Below are 23622 nucleotides of genomic sequence, written 5' to 3' on the forward strand. Positions count from 1 at the left end.
CTAATGACCATTCTACACTTTTGTAAGGGTTTAAATATGTTGTTATTGTAAAGGGAAACTGAACGAAAGTTTATTTCAATTGCCTAATGGCCTGTTTTCCTTATTAGTTCATTTTAGTCTATGGACTGGTAGACCTATTGTTTTATAGGGCAGTAGGCCTAGGATACTCTACTCGAATTGCACTTCAAAATCTTTGAAAAACACGTCGTGAGTATTACATTTTAACGTGACAGTTCCAAATGTTTGTAAATATGCGTCAAAAGCATGTGATTCCGACAACGCAGTATTACGTTTTTGTACAGCGGCCAATCCAAAAGCGGGGGTGTGTGAGAGGGCGTGGTTTGAATGTGGCGCTCTGGAAAATTCGATGGATTATCAGGTTAAAAGGAAACGTCTTGAAATAAATGATGAAGGGACCAATGCCAGGAATACTACTCTAGTAGTGTCGCACTTTATTGTCCAGAATGTTCGCAGGACATGCTACTGAGGAGATGGGCCATAGGTGAGTCCTTTCTGCCTAAGAGGTGGGATAGGGCTTGGATCATCACACACCACCGTTGCTTCAGTCTACTGTCACTGTCAACATCCCAGGATATAACAGGTGAGATTGTACATATATAATCAGGAAATACTTTAGGTTGCGCAATCGAAAATGTTTGTGTAACTTTTCTAAAGGCTTCAAGCAGTTCATGTTTCTGATATTGTATTAATGTTAATAGAGGATCCTCAGTGTTGCCGTGTAGGATATGGGGCTATGGGGTTATAAAACAGTTGTTATGAATTTTCTTACACTATGAATAATCTTAAAGTGCCAGCCCAATAGGCTAATGCATAAAATGTATAATCCCTAGTAAAAGTGAGCGTATTACCAGGGAATAGGGCATCAAATTGAAGGCAAGGTGATGGGGAGGGTACCATGACAGTAAAACGGGATGCTGCGGAGGAGAGAGGGCTTGACACTGTAAAAGGAGGATGTTGCGCAGTTCTATTTACCTGCGTGTCTGTCTCTCTGTGCGTATTTTATGATGCTGAGTGCGGAGTGGCATGGCAAGTTTTCTTATATATTTTGGACTGAGGTAAATTTACAAGGATGTTATTATACCATTGGTAGTTTATATGTAATGTAATATATAGGATATACAGACATAAATTATTGTTGATATTAATAATGTCATCCTCTAAATAAAATACGTAATTCTGCTTTCTTTGACTAAGCTAATGTTTACCCAAGTAGGCCTTTTGATGGATTACATGATTATTGAAAGTAGGATGAGATGCGCACTTTTTATTTCTGATGTAAACAAACCACCAAACCATTACACTTCCTGGACGGTGGGTGTCGCTGTTTTGCAGTTTAGATAAACATACATAATCCTTAATTTTCAATACTGAATGTGGACAATGGACGTTATCGTCTCATCATCGATGTATATGTGATCTTCCCACCTGAAATAATTTTACCTTTACATGAAAAAAAGAGATCGATAGGGGGTGCTTACAAGTGTGTAAAGGAAATGTGTTTCCTGCATATCCCACTCCCCCCAAGACCAGTGGCGGTTCTAGACCATTTCAACTGGGGGGGCCAAGCTGGGGCCAGTTGTACTGTTAGAGGGGCCAGTTACATTAGAAGTTATTGTTGTCATATCGTTTTCTTCACTGCATTGCAGGCATTAGCAGGCAAAAGACCATGTTCATAATGCAGATGCATGTGGTACGATAATGTTGTGTTCCGCCTAAAGCCGCCCCTCTAGAAAATGTGTGGGTTGAATTAGTGTTCCGCGTTGCCACTGTCTAATAACGGATGTAAAAAAAGAACAATAGAAAAACCTGGTAAAGTAAAAATGATTACATACTCCACATTTAGGGGGGCCACAAGGGGGTCCAAAATTGTTGTCATAGGGGAACTGCCCCCCCCCCCCCCCCAGAACCGCTAGTGCCCAAGACACCCTCCGAGAGTAACCCTGGTACAATTAGGGTTAAGTGCCTTGCTTAAACGCAAATTGACAGATTTTTTCAAATTGACAGATTTATTTTCACCTAAATCAGCGCAGAGATTTAAATTAGCAACCTTTCAATTACTGGCTTAACGCACTAACCGCTAGGCTACCTGCCGCGCTAGGCTAGGTGACCTGCCGCTTGACAAGTGAAACATTACAGCAGTATTCTAATTGTAGTTCAATAAAATGTGTGATATTTATTTTCCCTCCCCAGGTTATGTCCGGTCAGGTTTATGAGGCTGGCTGGCACCATCTGGGAAAGAATGACCAGGGCTCTCTTGACTTCAAGGCCTTCAAACCTCAACAGTAAAAAGTGACTGCAGTGGATGGTGATCTTATTATCTCAGTTATACAGAGATCTCTTTAATTGTGTGCATGTTGGAGGGTTCAATCAATTACTTTTATTGAACTCAGGATCTGAGTCAAGATTCAATGGTCGTGGACAGGCAAAACGGTCAAAACCAGTTCAGAGTCCAAAGGGTACCGAAGGGCAGGCAGAATCAAGGTCAGGCCAGGCAGGATGATCAGGCAGGCAGGAAAGAAGCCCAGAGTCAGGCAGGGGTCAAAACTAGGACTAGCGAAAAGAGAATAGCAAAAGTTCTTCCACACCGATCTCAACACACCATTTTTGTATGGGCCTTGCTTTGTGCACGGGGGCATTGTCATGCTGAAACAGGAAAGGGCCTTCCCCAAACTGTTGCCACAAAGTTGGAAGCACAGAATCGTCTAGAATGTCATTGTATGCTGTAGCGTTAAGATTTCCCTTCAGTGGAACTAAGGGGCCTAGCCCGAACCATAAACTGTCCCAGACCATTATTCTTCCTCCACCAAGCTTTACAGTTGGCACTATGCATTCGGGGCAGGAAGTGTTCTCCTGGCATCTGCCAATCCCAACTTTGTCTGTCGGACTGCCAGATGGTGAAGCGTGATTCATCACTCCAGAAAACGCGTTTCCACTGCTCCAGACGTTCACTTCACAATAACAGCACTTACAGTTGACCGGGGCAGCTCTAGTAGTGCAGAAATTTGATGAACTGACTTGTTGGAAAGGTGGCATGCTATGACGGTGCCATGTTGAAAGTCACTGAGCTCCTCAGTAAGGTCATTCTACTGCCAATGTTTGTCTATGGAGATTGCACGGTTGTATGCTCAATTTTATACACCTGTCAGCAACGGGTGTAGCTGAAATAGCCGAATCCACTAATTTGAAGGGGTGTCCACATACTTTTGTATATATAGTGTAGTCATGTTCATTTGACAGTCTCTGGTGCCATCTTTGTCATCACACAGACACATATCTAATCACATTGCTATAGACTTGCACAGAAAATGTAGGGTTGATGTTTATTCCTAAAGACTGAAGAATGAAAAAGATATAGAATCAGATACACAATATAGAAATAGAATCACATAGAAGTCCTATTTCTGTGGATACAAATAGATTGCCTGGCTATAATCCATATAGATTCCCTTTTATACAACACCAGACAATGAATTCCAGTCCAGCCCCTAGCCAGAAAATGTTTAAAAAGACAAGTAGTTATGTAACTGACACAACCCTCTGGATGATGTGCCTTTAAGACTAGTGACTAGTCAGGTGACCAAGGAGAGGAGGTTCGGCTCCGTCAGCTCAGCTCACAGCCAGGCAGAGAGCGAGAGAGAAACCTGAGGAAAGACCGATTATAGAGGAGAGGAAGAGAGAGACAGAAAAGAGGGAGCGAGACCCAATGAAATGGGGACACAGGATCCGTCACGGTCAGAGAGAAAGGGGTGTACAGAGTGGGAAGTGGCAAACTGGTAGCAAGGTCCCTTTAACTGCAGCCCTGTGCTCAGCTGTCTGTGTGGCTGCCAGCAGTGTGTTGGTGTGTCAAGTTCTTTAAGAAGCTACTGCATGTGTTTTGTGTATAGCCACAACAGTGGCACCTGAGAAAGCCCAGAGAATTAGTGCTGCGTCATACCACACTCTATATTTCTCGAACGATCGTAGCAATCTCTTTCTGTGTGTGGTCTGATCTGTTGGCGTGTATCAGTGCAAACTAGCTGAAAATAGAGAGAGTGTGTATACGCGTGTTTGAGTCAGGCAGGGAGAGAGGGAGGGAGGCAGTCAGAGAGATTTTGGATTAGTTGCTACGTCACTTTTTCATGTCGAGGGGGGGAAACAGAATCTAAGATAACAGAAGCCCAGAGTCATCCGGTTTTCTACCTGAGAGTTAGATGCAATGGTTACGGCAAGAACATCTGCCTCTTCGGCCTCATCCGTAGAGCTTATTACCAGCTTCTCCCTCAGCCTCATCCGTAGAGCTTATTACCAGCTTCTCCCTCAGCCTCTACATCTGTACAATAGTTCATCTGGAATTGCAGAGAAGACTTCCAACATGGATGCTGAAGATGAGACACAGTTAGTTTGTGTGGGTGTTTTGATTGACATTGATTATGAGGTCGGCGTAGAGGGTGGGAAGGGGTTAACAAAAGAACGTTCCGGAAGGTTCTTATTATCGAGACGAAGCGCTTGGGGAGCGTATTCTAGGAATTATCGAGGTAATCGAATATTGCTATTATATGGTTACATATATACCAATAAGTGATTACATAAATCATTATGTAGATATATATATATATATGTGTGTGTAATACGTGTTGTCTGCCTGTCTGTAACAAGTATGGAGCTGGTTTGGCTGTAATAAAATGTCATCATAGGATACCTTTTCTCCCATAGTACCTGCTATTGCGTATATGGTCCAAACCAGGCAATAACGTTTGTTGATATTGCTACGCAGCATATTTGTCTGTTACTTGTTGTGATTAACTCTTCATAGGGTCGAAGGCAGGAAGGAGGATGAGAGTGAACCGGGATCGAGTAAACCAGGGATCAACCCGGGCTTATTTTGTTAATAAGGAAGCCAACAGGAGACCTATTTGGAGCCTTTATCTTGTAGCAGACCAGTATTATCATGGGATTTGTTTTCTGTCTCTAGGGCGGCTGGCTGGGGTTTAGTGGAAACCCTCCCTAAAACATTGTTTCTGCGTAGTTAGTACAGACTGAAACAGAGGGGGTGTTTTTTCTACGTAGTTAGTACAGACTGAAACAGAGGGGGTGTTGTTTCTGCGTAGTTAGTACAGACTGAAACAGAGGGGGTGTTGTTTCTGCGTAGTTAGTACAGACTGAAACAAAGGGGGTGTTGTTTCTGCGTAGTTAGTACAGACTGAAACAGAGGGGGTGTTGTTTCTGCGTAGTTAGTACAGACTGAAACAGAGGGGGTGTTGTTTCTGCGTAGTTAGTACAGACTGAAACAGAGGGGGTGTTGTTTCTGCGTAGTTAGTACAGACTGAAACAGAGGGGGTGTTGTTTCTGCGTAGTTAGTACAGACTGAAACAGAGGGGGTGTTGTTTCTGCGTAGTTAGTACAGACTGAAACAGAGGGGGTGTTGTTTCTGCGTAGTTAGTACAGACTGAAACAGAGGGGGTGTTGTTTCTGCGTAGTTAGTACAGATTGAAACAGAGATTGTGACGCAGTCATCTACTGAGATGTACTTCTATGACAGAATGGCTCATGACTGTCCCTGTGTTATTCTCTCCCTCTCTCGCTGGCTCTCTTTCTCTCCCTCTTGTTCTTTCTTTCTCTCCTTTCTGTTCTCCCTTTCTCTCTCTCTCTCTCGTTCTTGTTCTCTATCTCTGGATGGGAGGGAGCAGCAAATGGGGTTTAAATGTCATGGCTTGAGTTCAGAAAGAGAGAGGAACAGAGAAGGAGAGAGGGAGAAGTTGTTTACCTTGCTTTCTTGGGGACTGCACTGGCAGCTGTCCAGTTCATATGCACTAGACTTCCTATAACTGCTGCATCACAGGCCTGAGTGCCAGAGCTGGCCTCCTGTTGGGTGGGAGGACCTCCCCAGACTCTGGTGGCAGCACAATGCTATTGGACGAGCAGAAGGGAGCAGGTGGTGGACAGCTTCTGACTGGTGAAGTAGTGTTATCGTGCAGTACGTCTTTTTAATGTTGTATGCGTTCTATAGGGGTACTAATAAAATGTGTACAGTAACAGTACATGGTTTTATTTTACATTGTTCCTTATCTACAGTAATATAAGCTGTATGTACTGTATATTACAATGGATTACATTGTTAGTCCTTGGCTGAAAGGAGCGGAAACATGAGCACTGTAGGTAAACACGAGTGTGTATCTGTTTACTAAGCTCCAGTAATGTCTTGTGTAATGTGTTCTCACAGTCTGATTGGTTGGGTGTACTACGTCATGTTGACATTGATCAGCCCCTGTCTTTTTCCTGTTATGCTGGGGGCCAAACACAGTCCACTTCCTGTTCTGTCTGGACTCTGTACCAATCGCTTCTCCTCCCCTTCCCAGAGGGAAGTATACTTACTTAGTGTTTGATTTTGTTGCTCTACTACGGTTGTGGTCCGTGAGATGGGGAGCAACGGAGGGTTCTCTGAACTGGCATTCTGTGATGTCACAAACCTGCCACATTGCTACTTTCTAAAGTGATGCAAGAACGACTGTGTTTGTCAAGGGTCTGCATTGCATCCACTACTGCTGCAGTCGGCGCCTCTCTCTCCGTCTCAGAAACACACACTCGCATTCACAAGACGAGTGTGATACACACCCATAAAGAAAACACATACTGAGTTGGGCTTGCGCAAACTGCAAGTCTTTGAGGCTGAGGGTTCCACAGCTGGTGTCACCCCATGGGGGTCATTTCTTATGAATGATGATGCAACAAGAAAGCGCTTGCCTGACAGTGTGTGGTGGGGACACACACAGCATGTCATTAGATGGGCACAGGGAGAGGAGACCCATACCTCAGTGTTTGAGTGTGTCGTTTCACTTTCTTTTCTCACTAGTAGGCAGTCGTGAAATAGCTTTTTTAATAGATATCTATGAACATTTTGCCATGGTAGATATGATTTTATCCTGAATGGGTGAATGTTTCTAATCTCAATTAATATTCACGTCAGGGTGTAGAAAAATATAAACCCAGCATGCAACAATTTTAACGATTTTACTGAGTTACAGTTCATATGAGGAAATCCGTCAATTGAAATACATTTATTAGGCCCTAATCTAGGGATTTCACATGACTGGGAATACAGATATGCATCTGTTGGTCACAGATACCTTTAAAAAAAGGCAGGGGAGTGGATCAGAAAACCAGTCAGCATCAGTGTGACCACCATTTGCCTCATGCAGTGCGACACATTTCCTTCACATAGAGTTGATCAGGCTGTTGATTGTGGCTTGTGGAATAATGTCCCACTCCCCTTCAATGGCTGTGCGAAGTTGCTGGATATTGGGGGAAAGGGGGATACCTAGTCAGTTGTAAAACTGAATGCCTTCAACTGAAATGTGTCTTCCGCATTTAACCCAACCCCTTAGACACAGAGAGGTGCGGGGGGCTGCCATAATCGACATCCACGTCTTTGGCGAGAACTGGTACACGCTGTCGTACACGTTGATCCAGAGCATCCCAAAGTATGCATACCATGGAAGAACTGAGACGTTTTCAGCTTCCAGGAATTGTGTACAGATCCTTGAGACATGGGGCCATGTATTATCATGCTGAAACATGAGGTGATGGCAGCTGATGAATGGCACGACAATGGGCCTCAGGATCTCATACGGTATCTCTGAACATTAAAATTAACATCGATAAAAGGCATATGTGTTCGTTGTTCGTAGCTTATGCCTGCACATAGCATAACCCCACCGCCACCATGCGGCATTCTGTTCACAACGTTGACATCAGCAAACCACTCGCCCACACAATGCCATACACGCCACACTGTCTGCCATCTGCCCGGTACAGTTGTAACCAGGATTCATCCGTGAAGAGCATACTTCTCCAGCGTGCCAGTGGCCATCGAAGGGCGGTTGGACGTACTGCCAAATTCTCTAAAACGACATTGAAGGTGGCTTATGCTAGAGAAATAAACATTCAATTATCTGGCAACAGCTCTGGTGGGCATTCCTGCATTCAGCATGCCAATTGCACACTCCCTGACAAAAACGCACATGTTTTAAAGTGGTATTTTATTGTCCCCAGCACAAGGTGCACCTGTGTAATGATCATGCTGTTTAATTAGCGTCTTGTCTTGGCAAAGGAGAAATGCTCACTAACAGGGATGTAAACAAATTTGTACACAACATTTGAGAGAAATATGATTTTTTTGTGCATATGGAACATTTCTGGGAGCTTTTATTTAAGTTCATGAAACATGGGACCAACACTTTACATGTTGCATTTATATTTTTGTTCAGTATAATATCACACCTTCGCATGAAACTCCCAAGCTGCTTTGATGGGGCTATTTGTTTTGTTTTTTATTTTTTTAACCAGGCAAGTCGGTTAAGAACAAATTCTTATTTACAATGACGGCCTACGCCGGCCAAACCCGGACAATGCTGGGCCAATTGTGCGCTGCCCAATGGGACTCCCAATCACGGCCGGTTGTGATACAGCCTGGATTCGAACCAGGGCGTCTGTGGTGACGCCTCTAGCACTGAGATGTAGTGCCTTAGACCGCTGCACCACTCGGGAGCCCTATAATAGTCTCTATACAGATTAAGATCACCATAGTGTGAAAATAATCAAACATTTGTTTAGGCTATATAAATGGGCTTAAACGGGTTTATTTCCTTTTGATGGTGTTTTTTTTCAGGGTGAACTGGTTAGATTGATTCGTTTTTGAACATGTATTGAAGCAAATATTCTCATGGAAATCCACATTCTCCAGTCAAGGGGTGTATTCTATCTGGGTAGCTGAAGCGTTACAGATTGTTCGATAGAAATGTAAAAGTAATTTCCCATTGAGCCAACATATGCAGCGTTTACCATGAATGCAGTCTCTCGTGACGCGGGAACATTGCCTTTAAATTTACATCATGCTGTAATACTTCTGCCATACGGATTGAATAGAACCCGAAGTCCATTTAGGCAGGCCAAAGCTGTCTGTTTTGGATGCATATGGAAAGGCTCCTGTACCTTTAAATCTTTTATAAAGATTACACAACAGGTCTAGGGAACACAGGCAACAAACAACCCAAAAAATAAATCTGCTTGCCAGGCTAGGGTTGAAGGTTTAGCCAGGGAGGAACCAGACACCTACACAAACAGCCCTACTGATCAGAGTCTGACCTGTCATGGTGGCAAATTAAAATAAACACAATTCCCACTGACTCACTAGCTAACTGCTGGAAACATTGTCCAGTCTGTCTGTAGGTCAGGCTGATATGGGCTCTAGGGTCTTTGTTCTTCATCTCATTGTGGAAATCAAAGTAAATATGCATTTGAAATAGGAAAAAAAAACAGGGAGGGAATATTTTGGCAGTAGCCTTACTTCCCTGACCCTCTTCTAATCAGCTAAAGCACAAGGAGTGTTTGTGGGCATTGTTGAAGAGAGGGAAAATTAAAACAGATAAAGATGGGGGGGGGGGTGGGACTGTGTAGCTGGATAAGGCAGCAGTTAATTTACATCCCAAGGAGAGAGAACAAGAGAGAGACACTGAATTACATAGAGGGTAGAAGGGGGTTTTGGGAGAGGGGTTGGGCAGTTTTGTATTTCGCCTAGCTAATCACTTGGCAATACTGTAAGTGTTGTGAGTTGGCCACTACCTATCACCACACACAAACGGTGTGCCTACGTCACAGCTCTCTCCTTGCCAGAATCTACCTGCCACTTCCTTGGTTTTCTCCATTATGGCGGTAGTAGAGAGCTGTGAGTGTGAATACCACACCACTGTGAGTCAAAATGAAGGGGACCGAATTCAAAAGCCCAGCCAGCATCTGTCTCTGTTTTCAGGGCTGCAGGTGAGACTGTAGATTAAAAAGATGTTAAGCGGCATGTGATGTTGAATGTTGCGCCACTCCAAGCTGTTTCATTTGGATCAAGTGTCAGGTTTGCTAGGAGAAGGGAGTAGGTGTGGTGTGCTATCTATGGTTTTACATGTCTTTCTCTCTCTCACTCTGTCTCTCATGTGGTAATAATGGAAGTACTATCTTGCCTGATGCAGAGAACTAACTTAGTGAAAGATGTCCTCAGCAGGGGCTTTCCCTCCTTCCTGTTTCCTGTACTGTCCCATTATGCATTTCTTCTGGAGATTTTCAAGATGAACCCAAAAGTGCAGCTGACTCTGTACCACCCTGCTCTTGTCCAATGTAACCCCAGATAGAGCACTTGATGCAACAGAGTATATCCTATATAGCGATTTTACATTTGACTACCATTTCTCTAATGACAGACATCAATATGATGGAGAACTCTAGTTTGATAGATGTTCCCCTCAATCTTTTTTCCTCTACTGCTCAGTGAGAGCATCCTGACAACCGTAATAAATATTGTATTGCTCTATACAGAATGACGATGCATTACTGCATTACTTTACATTTGTACTTAACAGGGCAGCGATGCCTCTCAGATCATATTAAAGTCCAGTATCTGAAGCTGTGATGGGAAATGGTTGGATGTTCTTCTGTCAGAGATTTACAAGATTAAAGTGCCCCAGGCATGCTCTGTGCCTCTCCTATTCCCTACATAGTCCACAGACAGTCTATGTCAGATCCTCCCGGTCCGGCCTGCCGGGGTGTTTGACTCAGCTAATTGACTCCAGTGAAAAGGACCTGGCCTGGTGGTGTTCAGTTTCCACTGACTCTGACATGGCTGTCTGTCGTTGTCCTCTCCTTTTGGGCATGTTGAAGCGTACAAGTGTGCCTCTCCTCCCTCCTAGCACAACTAACGTTTTAGATTTCAGAGGAGGGTAGGCTGATGGGAAAATAACCCAGGTTATGGACGGAAACAGGGTTTCAGGAGGCAGGTTGTGTCTTAATAAAAAAAGGACTTGGGCCGGAGATACTTAGCACATTAAGATTTGACTTACAGTGTTTGGTTGTACTTTACATTAGTCAAGTTTTTTTGTCATATGCACAGGATAAACATTATACACAGTACAATGAAATGCGTAATTGCAGGTTCACACTCGACAATGCGACATAAGAATAATAAAATAAGCTCAATGGGATAAAAATGTAGTAATTTGCAGGATTTTAAATACAGGGAAAGCACTCAAACAAATTGACAGTAGGATATTATATTTCCATATTTGCTGGGGAGGGGGAATGGGGAGCAAAGTGTTGAGTTGTTCAATAAGTGGACTTCATGTGACTTACAGCACAAGATAGTGGTACCATACTATTACCAATTTATTATGTGCTGTAATGTAAAGTGCTAACAAATGTTTAGTATGTATGAGAGGTATCAATCGTGTTAAATCAAACACGCCTGTAGGCTATATAAATAAAGAGAGCCTTACACTCTATATGTAAGCTCCCAGTAATTTATTGGGTAAACCTGGTTGGTGTTCAGGGTGAAGAAGGCACAGTGATGCTGAAATTACTGGGAGCTTACACACAGTTTACTCGCTGTTAGTCAGCACCTCTACTAACTTTTTGGGGTGTGTGCCAGCTCATGCTTTTCACTAAATCAGACACACCTCCCAAGCTGTTTAGTAGCTTGACATCCTGCATACATTTGAATGGTATGTTGACGGCCTTGGTTACATCAAATCCAAGTTTACATGGATGAACTCTGCAGGTTTCTCTGCTAGTTAACTGATTGACAAATGTTAAAATACCACTTAAACTCAAACATTTTGTGTGACAATTTTACTATGTGCAGCACATGACTACATTATACTATTAGGCTTTAACATGTATCCTAACACTTGCAATGATTAATAATTTTGTAAGCAAGATGAATACTAACCATTTCACTTTTTGTTTTCTAATGTCCAGCAGGCTCGGCGCATTGTGTGTTTCATCAGTTAAGGTTGGTGTGACCTAACAATGCTCCTCTTGGTGTGACCTAACAATGCTCCTCTTGGTGTGACCTAACAATGCTCCTCTTGGTGTGACCTAACAATGCTCCTCTTGGAAGCTGGTTTCAGGTGGTGGCTTAGAGTGTCCTCATTATCTAGCACCATTTGAAATCAGTGTTCTTGGAGTGAGAAGTAGCTACATCTTTCTTTGTGCCTCGGCCCATCAACACCTAACCAAACACCCCTGAATGACTGGACTTGAAAGATAAGCAGCAGAGTGAGAAAAAGATACTTCGTATTGAGAGGGGAAAATATTAAGGGCCATTGACTGTTTCCCTTAGTGGTGTAATGGTAAACAGTCAATGGCACTAGTTATCAGGGATGTCTCAGCAGAGGAGACAGACATACAGACACTTCCAGCTATTTGTCCTATCACCAAGGGTGACCGATTTCTTTTGGTGTTCAGAGTCTTGTTGTGTTTCTAGCACCATTTGAAATCGGTTACAATAAAGGACAAAGTCAAATGGAAAGACGCAGGGAAAATGTCTGCATTGAGTGAATATCCTGTCTTCTGCGGGGCTCTTGCTGCATTCAGATGACGGGGTAAGTTTGTTTACAATGACCATGAAGTAACAGTCAAGCTTTCCAACTTCTCCTGTCTCGTTACTGTGCTCTCCACTGCCTATTAACCTCGGCACCCATGTTTTGGATCCCGTTGTCAAGAACTCCCTTAAAATGTTACTGTAAAACCTGTTTTACTAGTACTTGTGTTATTTTGTACATTCTGTAATACTATAATCATTATAATTTACTGCAATTGCTTTTAGTTTTGTTTCTGTTATTGTTTTGTTGCTGTTTTGCAAGATGACTTGGTGGGCTGGGTGGGGGGATAAAGAACGGGGGATGTCAAAGTTCTAAAAACAGAATCTACTAATAAAGTATTGTGTAAAATAATGCACACTGAATCACATCACTTGAATGATTATGCAAGTACATTACACACATACAGTAATGACGCGTTGAAACACTGCTGGTGTGTGTGGTCTACTCTAAATAAGATGTGATCATTACGGTATCAAAGGTAACTGTAATGAACATAAATACATCATTATAATACCATAGATCTGGTACACATAATATATGTAATGATATTGATCAGACTGTCTTGGCAGTGTTCACACGCTTGATTTGTCATTTGCAGTTTAGTCCACCATGTGGCATGGCTGAGTCTTTCTCAGTGCCATTCTTATACTTCAGTTACCCAGAAGTCAAATTCTTGCAAAAGTTAGTCACTTCCTGTTTTCTGTCCACGAGATTACCAGAGATACTGGATCTAATGACGCGATGCCTATGTATCCGCCCTAAGAATGGGATTCGTTGACCACATGGGTAAATTGAGTATCTTATTTAATCTGTAGTCTACATATGAGTGTGTGAATGAGTGGACCAGGATAACATTCCCTAATAACATCATCTCTCGTTTGGATGATTGTGATATTTTCTCTCTCTCTCTCTCACACACACACACACACACACACACACACACACACACACACACACACACACACACACACACACACACACACACACACACACACACACACACACACACACACAGCAAAACTGTGGTCAACGTGAACTGGGATGTGGACATGAAGCTAGGGTCAATGGTGGAAGAAGTACCCCATTATCATACTTGAGTAAAAGTAAAGATACCTTTAAAAGAAAACGACTTGAGTAAAATTCTAAGTATTTGGTTTTAAATATACTTCAGAATCAAAAGTAAATGTATTTCTAAAATATACTTAAGTATTTAAAGTAAATGTATAAAGAATTTTGATTATATTTTGATTATATTAAATTGATTATATTAAGCAAACCAGACAAGACAATTATTTTAATTATTAACATATAGCCAGGGGCACACTCCAATACTCAGATATCATTTACAAACAAAGCATTTGGGTTTAGTGAGTCCGCCGGATCGGAGGCAGTAGAGATGTGTAAGGGGTGCGTTTTGGCGGCAGAGTACAAAACCCGTCGGTACAAAACCCGTCGCCGTCGCACACCAGAAATAACGTGCACAAGCACTTGCAATAAACAATTCCGGACAAGGACATGGTGGGGAACATAGGGTTAAATACACATCTAATGATGGAATTGAAACCAGGTGTGTGGGAAGACGAGACAAAACAAATGAAAAATGGATCAATGATGGCTAGAAGACCGGCGACCGAACAAGGAGAGGAACCAACTTCGGCGGAAGTCGTGACAAGATGACCAGGAATGTTCTCTTGATAAGTGTGTGAATTGGACCATTTTCCTGTATTGCTAAGCATTTAAAATGTAATGAGTAGTTTTGTGTGTCAGAGAAAATGTATAGAGTACATTATTTTCTTTAAGAATGAAGTGAAGGTAAAAAACACTTAAGTAGTACTTAAACTGTTACTTAATTACTTTACAACACTGGCTAAAGTTAGGTTTTATGCTAAGGTTAGGGTTGAGCTGCAGTGATGTGCAGTTCACGAACGATTCGTTATTTTTGAGCGACTCTTTTTACTGACTAAAGAGTTATGATTCGTTTTGCTGAGTGACTCCTTCATTTGTGTCGTTCGTTTGACTTGCAAGTGCTGTCCGCAATGAGTCAGTAATAGGCTACAGCAGGATGGTACGTTCACGACAAATGGGAACTCGGGGAAAAAACGAGGTCAAATCACGATGTCGGCGATCCTAAGGCCGGAAAGTCGGAGTTGTAGAAATAAGCCCGAGTCCCCGACTTGAAATTCCGAGTTGGATGACGGTTCAAAACAAATTTTCCCAGTCGGCGTTCGTTTTTTTGCGTATTCCCAGTTGTCTTGAAATTATTGAAGTCGGGGATTTCTGAGTTCCGAGCTCCGGGTTGTTTTGAACGCAGCAATACACAGCTCAGTGGTTCCAGAGTCATCCGCCGACTGTCTGTCATATGCGCACAATAAACTAGATCATGGGCATAGAGGTAAAACAAAAAATACATTATAGATCGCATGGTGCAAGAACGAATGCAATTAATGATGGACACAGCTTTGTAGAACCAAAATATACACAGCCTCTACAAAAAAAAATCGAACTGGAGATCAAATCGTTTTTGGGAGCTGCAGTTCGCGAATGACATTGTGCTTATCACCCTCACAATAGTCAAAAAATGCATTCCGCCTTGAGTCGTTCACAATCTAGTCTGGCTGCGGCCACAACTAGACCTCGTTTCAAATATATCAAGAACTAATCGTATTTGTATGGCTAGCAGGCTTTAGTTGAAATAAATTGATTAATAAGAAGATTGTGGGAGCTGTACTGTTATATATTTCTATTTATTTAACCTTTATTTAAACAGGGAGTCACATTGAGATTAAAAATATTTTTTACAAGAGAGCCCTGTATAAATGCCAATAAAAACTAAATAATAAAACATACACATACAGTACCAGTCAAAAGTTTGAACACCCCTACTCATTCTGGGGGTTTTATTTATTTGTACTATTTAATACATTGTAGAATAATAGCGAATACATCAAAACTATGAAATAACACATGGAATCATGTAGTAACTCAAAAAGTGTTAAACAAATCAATATATATTTCACATTTGAGATTCTTCAAAGTAGCCACCCTTTGCCTTGATGACAGCTTTGCACACTCTTGGCATTCTCTCAACCAGCTTCATGAGATTTCAATTTTCAATTAACAGGTGTGTCTTGTTAATTTGTCAAATTTCTTTCCTTCTTTATGCGTTTGAGCCAATCAGTTGTGTTGTGACAAGGTAGGGATTGTATACAGAAGATAGGCCTTTTTGGTAAAAGACCAAGTTAATATTATGGCAAGAATAGCTCAAATAAGCAAAGGGAAACAACCATCCATCATTACTTTAAGACAGGGGTGGGCAACTCCAATCCTCGAGGGCTTGATTGGTGTCACACTTTTTCTCCATCCCTAACAAACACAGCTGATTAATGAAATTGCATTCTAAACTGAAGATCATAATTAGGTGATTATTGGAGTCAGGTGTGTTAGCTGTGACACCAATCAGGCCCTCGAGGACTGGAATTTCCTACTCCTGCTTTAAGACAGGAAGGTCAGTCAATGCAGAAAATTTCAAGAGTTTTACACGTTTCTTCAAGTGCAGTCGCAAAAACCATCAAGCACTATGATAAAACTGGCTCTCATGAGGACTGCCACATGAAAGGAAGACCCAGAGTTACCTCTGCTATAGAGGATAAGTTCATTAGAGTTACCAGCCTCAGAAATTGCAGTCCAAATAAATGCTTCACAGAGTTCAAGTAACAGACACATCTCAACATCAACTGTTCAGAGGAGACTGCGTGAATCAGGCCTTCATGGTCAAATTGCTGCAAAAAAAAACACTACTAAAGGACACCAATAAGAAGAAGAAGAGATTAGACGGGTGGAAATCTGTCCTTCATCTGATAAGTCCAAATTTGAGATTTTTGGTTTCAACCACCATGTCTCTGTGAGACGCAGAGTAGGTGAACGGATGATCTCCGCATGTGTGGTTCCCACCGTGAAGCATGGCGGAGGAGGTGTGATGGTGTGGGGGTGCTTTTTTAAAATTTTGAATTGAAGGCACGCTTAACCAGCATGGCTACCAAAGCATTCTGCAGCGATACGCCATCCCATCTGGTTTGAGCTTAAGACTATAATTTGTTTTTCAATAGGACAATGACCCAAAACACACCTCCGGGGTGTGTAAGAGCTATTTGACAAAGAAGGAGAGTGATGGAGTGCTGCATCAGATGACCTGGCCTCCACAATCACCTGACCTCAACCAAATTGACATGGTTTGGGATGAGTTGGACTGCAGAGTAAAGGAAGGCAGACAACAAGTGCTCAGCATATGTGGGAACTCCTTCAAGATTGTTGGAAAAGCATTCCTGGTGAGAGAATGCCGGTTGAGAGAATGCCAAGAATGTGCAAAGCTGTCATCAAGGCAAAGGGTGGTTGCTTTGAAGAATCTAAAATATAGTTTAATTTAACACTTTTTTTCTTACTACATGATTCCATATATGTTATTTCAAAGTTTTGATGTCCTCACTATTATTCTATAGTGAATAATAGTAAAAAAAAAAAAACTTGAATGAGTAGATGTGTCCAAACTTTTGACCGGTAGTGTATATGCATATAAAACAATATAATTCAGCACACAATAACAAAATAAGTATATTTAATAACAGCAATCACATTCAACTACATAGGTCCTCAATCAATAATGTAAACTGCCTGAGTGGCACCAGCACATGTAACTGCAGTGAACACTGCAGATTGTTCCACAAATTAGAGACAAAAAACAAATGCAGATTTTCCCGAAATCTGTGAAGACTGAAGGTATCTCTAGTGTTATCCATTCCTGAGAACAGGTTTGGTAACTTATTATTCTTAACTTAATTAAGTTACATATGAAGGGAGTTTCTGTAAAATTGCTTTGTAATCAAAGAGAACGCAGCTCTCTTCTTACAAACCAGGCTCAACACAGGGGCGACAGGTAGCCTAGTGGTTAGAGCGTTAGACTAAAAACCGCAAGATCAAATCCCGAGCTGACAAGGTAAAAATCTGTTGTTCTGCGCCTGAACAAGGCAGTTAACCCACTGTTCCTATGCTGTCATTGAAAATCAGAATTTGTTCTTAACTGACTTGCCTAGTTAAATAAAGGTCAAATAAACAAACAGACTACGATGATGAGCCCTAAAATTGTCTCCTGTGATAAAACATATTGCGGAATGTTAGACTGCGTCCAAGGGTTTCAAAACAGAGGTAGCCACATGCACGTAAACACAATATCACCTAAATCCAATACAGGGAGAAATGTTGTTTGAACAATCTTTGTCCTATTTTCAATACTGAGGAATGATTTATTTCAATATAAAAAAACAATCTTGGATCTTAGCTTCTTAGTCAGATTTTCTATATGCGTTACGATGGACAACTTCTCATCAATCCAGACACCCAGGTACTTATATTGAGAAACAAGCTCAATTTGAGCTCCATTTGTAGCGCAAATATGCAGGTCCTCAGGGTCAACATGTCATGACCTAGAGGACAGCATGAGCCTGGTTTTACTTGTATTCAACACTAATTTAAGATCTGTAAGTGATTTCTGAATTGAATCAAAGCCATGCTGAAGTTCACGAATGACCTGCTGCACAGAGGTGGCACAGGAATACTAAACTGTGTCATCTGCATGGAGATGAATGTTACAAGTATTAACAGTGTCTCCTATGTCATAAATATACAAGGTGAACAATAATGTACCTAAAATCGAACCCTGAGGAACACCTTTTTGAATCTCAAGAAATTCAGATTTAACCCCATCTGTCAAGATGGTCTGTTGCTAAGATACTTCTGAAACCATAAACAGGCTGTATATCCCAGGCCTATTCTTGATAACTTCTTCAGCAAAACAGAATGATCAACAGTGTCCAACGCCTTTGACAGGTCAATAAACAAGGCAGCACAGCTCTTTTTAGCATCCAAGATCATTAACAACTAGCGTTGTTGCTGTGGTAGTACTATGCCCAGGCCTAAACCCTGATTGGTTTATATTAAAAATACAATTATCAGATAAAAAGGAACAAAGTTGTACAGTACATTAACTAAGGATTCAACAATCTTAGCTAATCAAGGTAGTCTTGAAATGGGGCGATAGTTGTCAAGATTATTTGTATTCCAACCCTTATGGAGTGGCAGCACATATGCGTATTTCCATGCTTTTGGAATACTTCCTGATAACAATGTTAAATAAAAATGTGGCCTACTGAGCCAGCAATAAAGTGAGCTTCACACTTAAGCAGACCAGGCTCCAAATGATCAGCTCCTGTGGACTTTTTTTGTTGTCTAATGTTAGCAAAGCATCCAGGACTTCTTCATCGTTGAATTTCCGAAAAGAAAACTCCTGGCCAGCATTTTCAGTATCATTCAAAAGATTTTCATCATCAACATCCAAACTACTCTTTTCAAGAGCTTTGAAATGGTGATTAAATGCATTAATTATATCAATTTTGTCAGTAATAGGGACAAAATCTAAATTAATTTATTGGGGGAGAGAAGAGGAGACACAACCCTTCAGTGACGTAACAGCTTTCCAGAATTTAGCTGGGTTCTCTGTACATTCAGATAGTGTATTAACATAATAATCAGATTTTGCTAGTTTTAAACACAGATTTCTCAATCGTCTGAAAGACTGCTAGTCTGTGAATCTAGCTTTGGCCCAGGCAGCATCTCTGTTGTGTATGACTTCAGATAGCTGAAGTCTGGACTGAACCAAGGGAAAAACCTATTTTTAATTCTCTGTTTTTTAAAGGGAGCTTGTTTATCTACAATACAATTGAAAACATTTGAGAAGTGGTTCAGAGCCAACTCTGGGTCAAGTATAGATGCAAAACAATCAAATCACAAAAAAAGGCCTATTCATTGAAATGTTTAAAATTCCTCTTGTTGATAAAAAGAGGTTTGGATCTAGGCATCCATATATCCCTGACACATACAATGGGACTGTGGTCACTAATATCCAAAGCAAATACCCCACTCCCAGCATATTTCTCTGGAGTATTTGTAAATATGAGGTCAATCAAGTCAATTTCTTAGGGTCCTTTAAGTTTGGATGAGTAGGCTTTGTAATCAGCTGGGTCAAATTTAGATTAGTACAAAAATCCTTTAAACAGTCAGCATCCTGCGTTCCCCATGCAGCCTTTGATATTATTGACCATAACCAGTTGTTGAAAAAACGTATGTGTTATGGCTATTCAACCTCTGCCATATCGTAGATTCCAGAACTATCTATCTAATAGAACTCAAAGGGTTTTCTTTAATTGAAGCTTCTCTAATGTCAAACATGTAAAGTGTGGTGTACCGCAGGGCAGCTCTCTAGGCCCTTTAGTGTTTTCTATTTTTACCAATGACCTGTCACTGGCATTTAAAAAAGCATGTGTGTCCATGAATGCTGATGATTCAACAATATATGCATCAGCAACCACAGCTAATGAAGTCACTGAAACCCTTAACAAAGAAGTGCAGTCTGTTTTGGAATGGGTGTCCAGAAATAAACTGGTCCTGAACATCTCTAAAACTAAGAGCATTGTATTTGGTACAAATCATTCCTTAAGTTCTAGACCTCAGCGGAATGTGGTACACCGGCTGTTGAACAAATTGAGGAGATTAAATTACTTGCTGTTACCTTAGATTGTAAACTTTCATGGTCAAAACATATAGATTCAATGGTTGTAAAGATGGGGAGAGGTCTGTCCGTAATAAAGAGATGCTCTGCTTTTTTGACACCACAATCCAAAAAGCAAGTCCTGCAGGCTCTAGTTTTGTCTTGTATTGATTATTGTCCAGTCGTGTGGTCGAGTGCTAGTTAAGCTGCAGCTGGTCCAGAACAGAGTGGCACATCTTGCTCTTCATTGTAATCAGAGGGCTGATAATAATACTATACATGCCAGTCTCTCTTGGTTAATAGTTGAGGAGAAACTGACTGCGTCACTTCTTCTTTTTATAAGAAACAATGTGTTGAAAATCCCAAACTGTTTGCATAGTCAACTTACACACAGCTCTGACACACACACTTACCCCACCAGACAAGCCACCAGGTGTCTTTTCACAGTCCCCAAATCGAGAACAAATTCAAGAAAGCGTACAGTATTATATAGAGCCATTATTGTATGGAACTCCGTTCCATCTCATATTGCTCAAATGAACAGCAAACCTGGTTCAAGAAACAGATAAAGCAACACCTCACGGCACAACGCCTCTCCCCTATTTGACCTAGATAGTTTGTGTGTATGCATTGATATGTAAGCCACATGTGCCTTTTTAAAAATGTATTTTTAATTGATGTAGTTCTGTCTTTGAGCTGTTCTTGTCTGTTAATCAATCAAGTTTATTTAATTTTATATAGCCCTTCGTACATCAGCTAATATCTCGAAGTGCTGTACAGAAACCCAGCCTAAAACCCCAAACAGCAAGCAATGCAGGTGTAGAAGCACGGTGGCTAGGAAAAACTCCCTAGAAAGGCCAAAACCTAGGAAGAAACCTAGAGAGGAACCAGGCACACATGTGTGCCTAATGTTCTGTATTATGTAATATTTCATGTTTTTGTGGACCCCAGGAAGAGTAGCTGCTGCTTTTTAAGCTAATGGGGATCCTAATAAAATACAAAAAAATAGCAAATCTATAATTATTCTGTTTCATTATTCCTGGTATATACTACTGGTTATAATTGCAAACAGAGCCCATAGAATGGGATGTTGTGTCACGCCCTGACCGTAGAGAGCTTTTTATGTCTCTATTTTGGTTTGGTCAGGGTGTGATTTGGGTGGGCAGTCTATTTCTATGTGTTGGGCCGGGTGTGGATCTCAATCAGGGACAGCTGTCTATCATTGTCTCTGATTGAGAACCATACTTAGGTAGCCTTTTTCCACCTGTGTGTTTGTGGGTAGTTGTTTTCTGTTTAGTGTTTTTCACCTTTCAGGACTGTTTCGGTTATTCCCTTTGTTATTTTTGTATTTAGTGTTCAGTGTCAATAAACAAACATGAACACGTACCACCCTGCGCTTTGGTCCTCACCTTCTTCCAACAGCCGTTACAGAACTACCCCACCAAAAGAGGACCAAGCAGCGTGGTTACCTGGAGAGTTGGACATGGGAGGAAATCCTGGAAGGCAAGGGACCCTGGGGACAGAGGAGTGAACATCGCCGTCCTGAGGAGGCAGCTAGGAGAGGGGCCAAGGATTACACGGGAACACGGCTGGCAAGGAAGCCCGAGAGGCAGCCCCAAAAATGTTTGGGGGGGAGGCACACGGGGAGTGTGGCAGAGTCAGGTTGGAGACCTGAGCCAACTCCCCGTGCTTACCGGGTGGAGCGTCGTACTGGTCAGGCACCGTGTTATGCGGTGGAGCGCACGGTGTCTCCAGTGCACGTTCACAGCCCGGTACACTACATCGCAGCTCCTCGCATCGGCCGGGCTAGAGTGGGCATCGAGCCAGGAGGGATGATGCCGGCTCAGCGCATCTGGCCCCCAGTGCGTCTCCTCGGCCCGGGTTATCCTGCGCCAGCGCTACGCACGGTGTCCCCGGTTCGCCAGCACAGCCCAGTGGGGCCTGTTCCAGCTCCCCGCACTTGCCGGGCTACAGGGGGTATCCAGCCAGGACGAGTTGTGCTAGCTCTGCGCTCGAGACCGCCAGTGCGCCTCCACGGCCCAGTGTATCCGGTGCCTCGGCCAAGGAAGAGGCCTCCTGCATGTCTCCCCAGCCTGGTGAGTCCTGTGCCTGTGCTAAGCCCTAACCCTCCTGCATGTCTCCCCAGCCTGGTGAGTCCTGTGCCTTCTCCCAGAGCCAGACCTCCTGTGTGTCTCTCCACTCCAGTAATGATCCATGGCAGGAAGCCTCCAGTGGTGATCCATGGCACGAAGCCTCCAGTGATGATCCATGGCAAGAAGCCTCCAGTGATGATCCATGGCAAGAAGCCTCCAGTGATGATCCATGGCACGAAGCCTCCAGTGATGATCCATGGCACGAAGCCTCCAGTGATGATCCATGGCAAGAAGCCTCCAGTGGTGATCCATGGCACGAAGCCTCCAGTGATGATCCATGGTAAGAAGCCTCCAGTGATGATCCATGGCACAAAGCCTCCAGTGATGATCCATGGCACGAAGCTTCCAGCGAAGCCCTTCAGTCCGGAGCTTCCAGAGGCGCCCGTCAGTCCGGAGCTTCCAGAGGCGCCCGTCAGTCCGGAGCTTCCAGAGGCGCCCGTCAGTCCGGAGCTTCCAGAGGCGCCCGTCAGTCCGGAGCTTCCAGAGGCGCCCGTCAGTCCGGAGCTTCCAGAGGCGCCCGTCAGTCCGGAGCTTCCAGAGGCGCCCGTCAGTCCGGAGCTCCCAACAAGGGTCCCCAGTCTGGCCCCCGCTACGAGGGTCCCCAGCTTGGGGTCGGCGGCGAAGGTCCCCGCTCTAGAGGCGCCACCTAAGTGGGCCGAGCCAGAAGTGGAGCGGGGTCTACGTCCCTCACCAGAGCCGCCACCACGGAGAAATGCCCACCCAGACCTTCCCCTATGGGTTCAGGTTTTGTGGCCGGAGTCCACACCTTTGGGGGGGGGGGGGGTCACGCCCTGACCGTAGAGAGCTTTTTATGTCTCTATTTTGGTTTGGTCAGGGTGTGATTTGGGTGGGCATTCTATGTTGTATGTTCTATGATTTTGTATTTCTATGTGTTGGGCCGGGTGTGGATCTCAATCAGGGACAGCTGTCTATCGTTGTCTCTGATTGACAACCATACTTAGGTAGCCTTTTTCTACCTGTGTGTTTGTGGGTAGTTGTTTTCTGTTTAGTGTTTTTCACCTTTCAGGACTGTTTCGGTTATTCCCTTTGTTATTTTTGTATTTAGTGTTCAGTGTCAATAAACAAACATGAACACGTACCACCCTGCGCTTTGGTCCTCACCTTCTTCCAACAGCCGTTACATGTTGCAATATTGAATTAGTCATATTTGATGTTTGGTGAATCTATTAATTATGTATGACCACTGGAGTCTTTTTTATAGAATATTTAGAAATGTATTTCATCACTCAAAATCTTGACAAAGCATATTCTGTATTCTGTAAAATAATTGTACATTATTTCGATGAATCGGGTCATGAACATATGGACTTGAAATGAACAAGGGAGAGGGTAAACCTAGGCTAAGACTGGCATAAGCTTACAATAACTCTGTTGCAGTGGTCTTAGTTTGTCTCCGTATAGGCTATTCCCTCCCATCGCACTGCTTCCCAGT

At 42.7% G+C, this 23622-nt stretch overlaps 1 protein-coding gene across 2 annotated transcripts; it reads left to right on the forward strand.

Moving 5' to 3' along the window:
• Positions 1–325: 325 nt before the first annotated feature.
• LOC139557597 (IgA FC receptor-like) lies at positions 326–23271 on the forward strand. Of its 2 annotated transcripts, none has more exons than XM_071372604.1 (4): positions 326–601; positions 2212–2326; positions 11797–11827; positions 21439–23271. In XM_071372604.1, exon 4 carries the CDS (start codon positions 21849–21851, stop codon positions 22962–22964), a length of 1116 nt encoding a protein of 371 aa, XP_071228705.1. In that variant the 5' UTR covers positions 326–601; positions 2212–2326; positions 11797–11827; positions 21439–21848; the 3' UTR covers positions 22965–23271. The 2 variants fall into 2 exon arrangements, with proteins under 2 accessions (XP_071228705.1, XP_071228706.1); XM_071372605.1 differs by having other exon boundaries at positions 22163–23271.
• The last annotated feature ends 351 nt before the right edge of the window (positions 23272–23622 follow it).

This window comes from Salvelinus alpinus, chromosome 28, assembly GCF_045679555.1.
Source record: "Salvelinus alpinus chromosome 28, SLU_Salpinus.1, whole genome shotgun sequence".
In the NCBI taxonomy this organism is placed as follows: domain Eukaryota; kingdom Metazoa; phylum Chordata; class Actinopteri; order Salmoniformes; family Salmonidae; genus Salvelinus; species Salvelinus alpinus.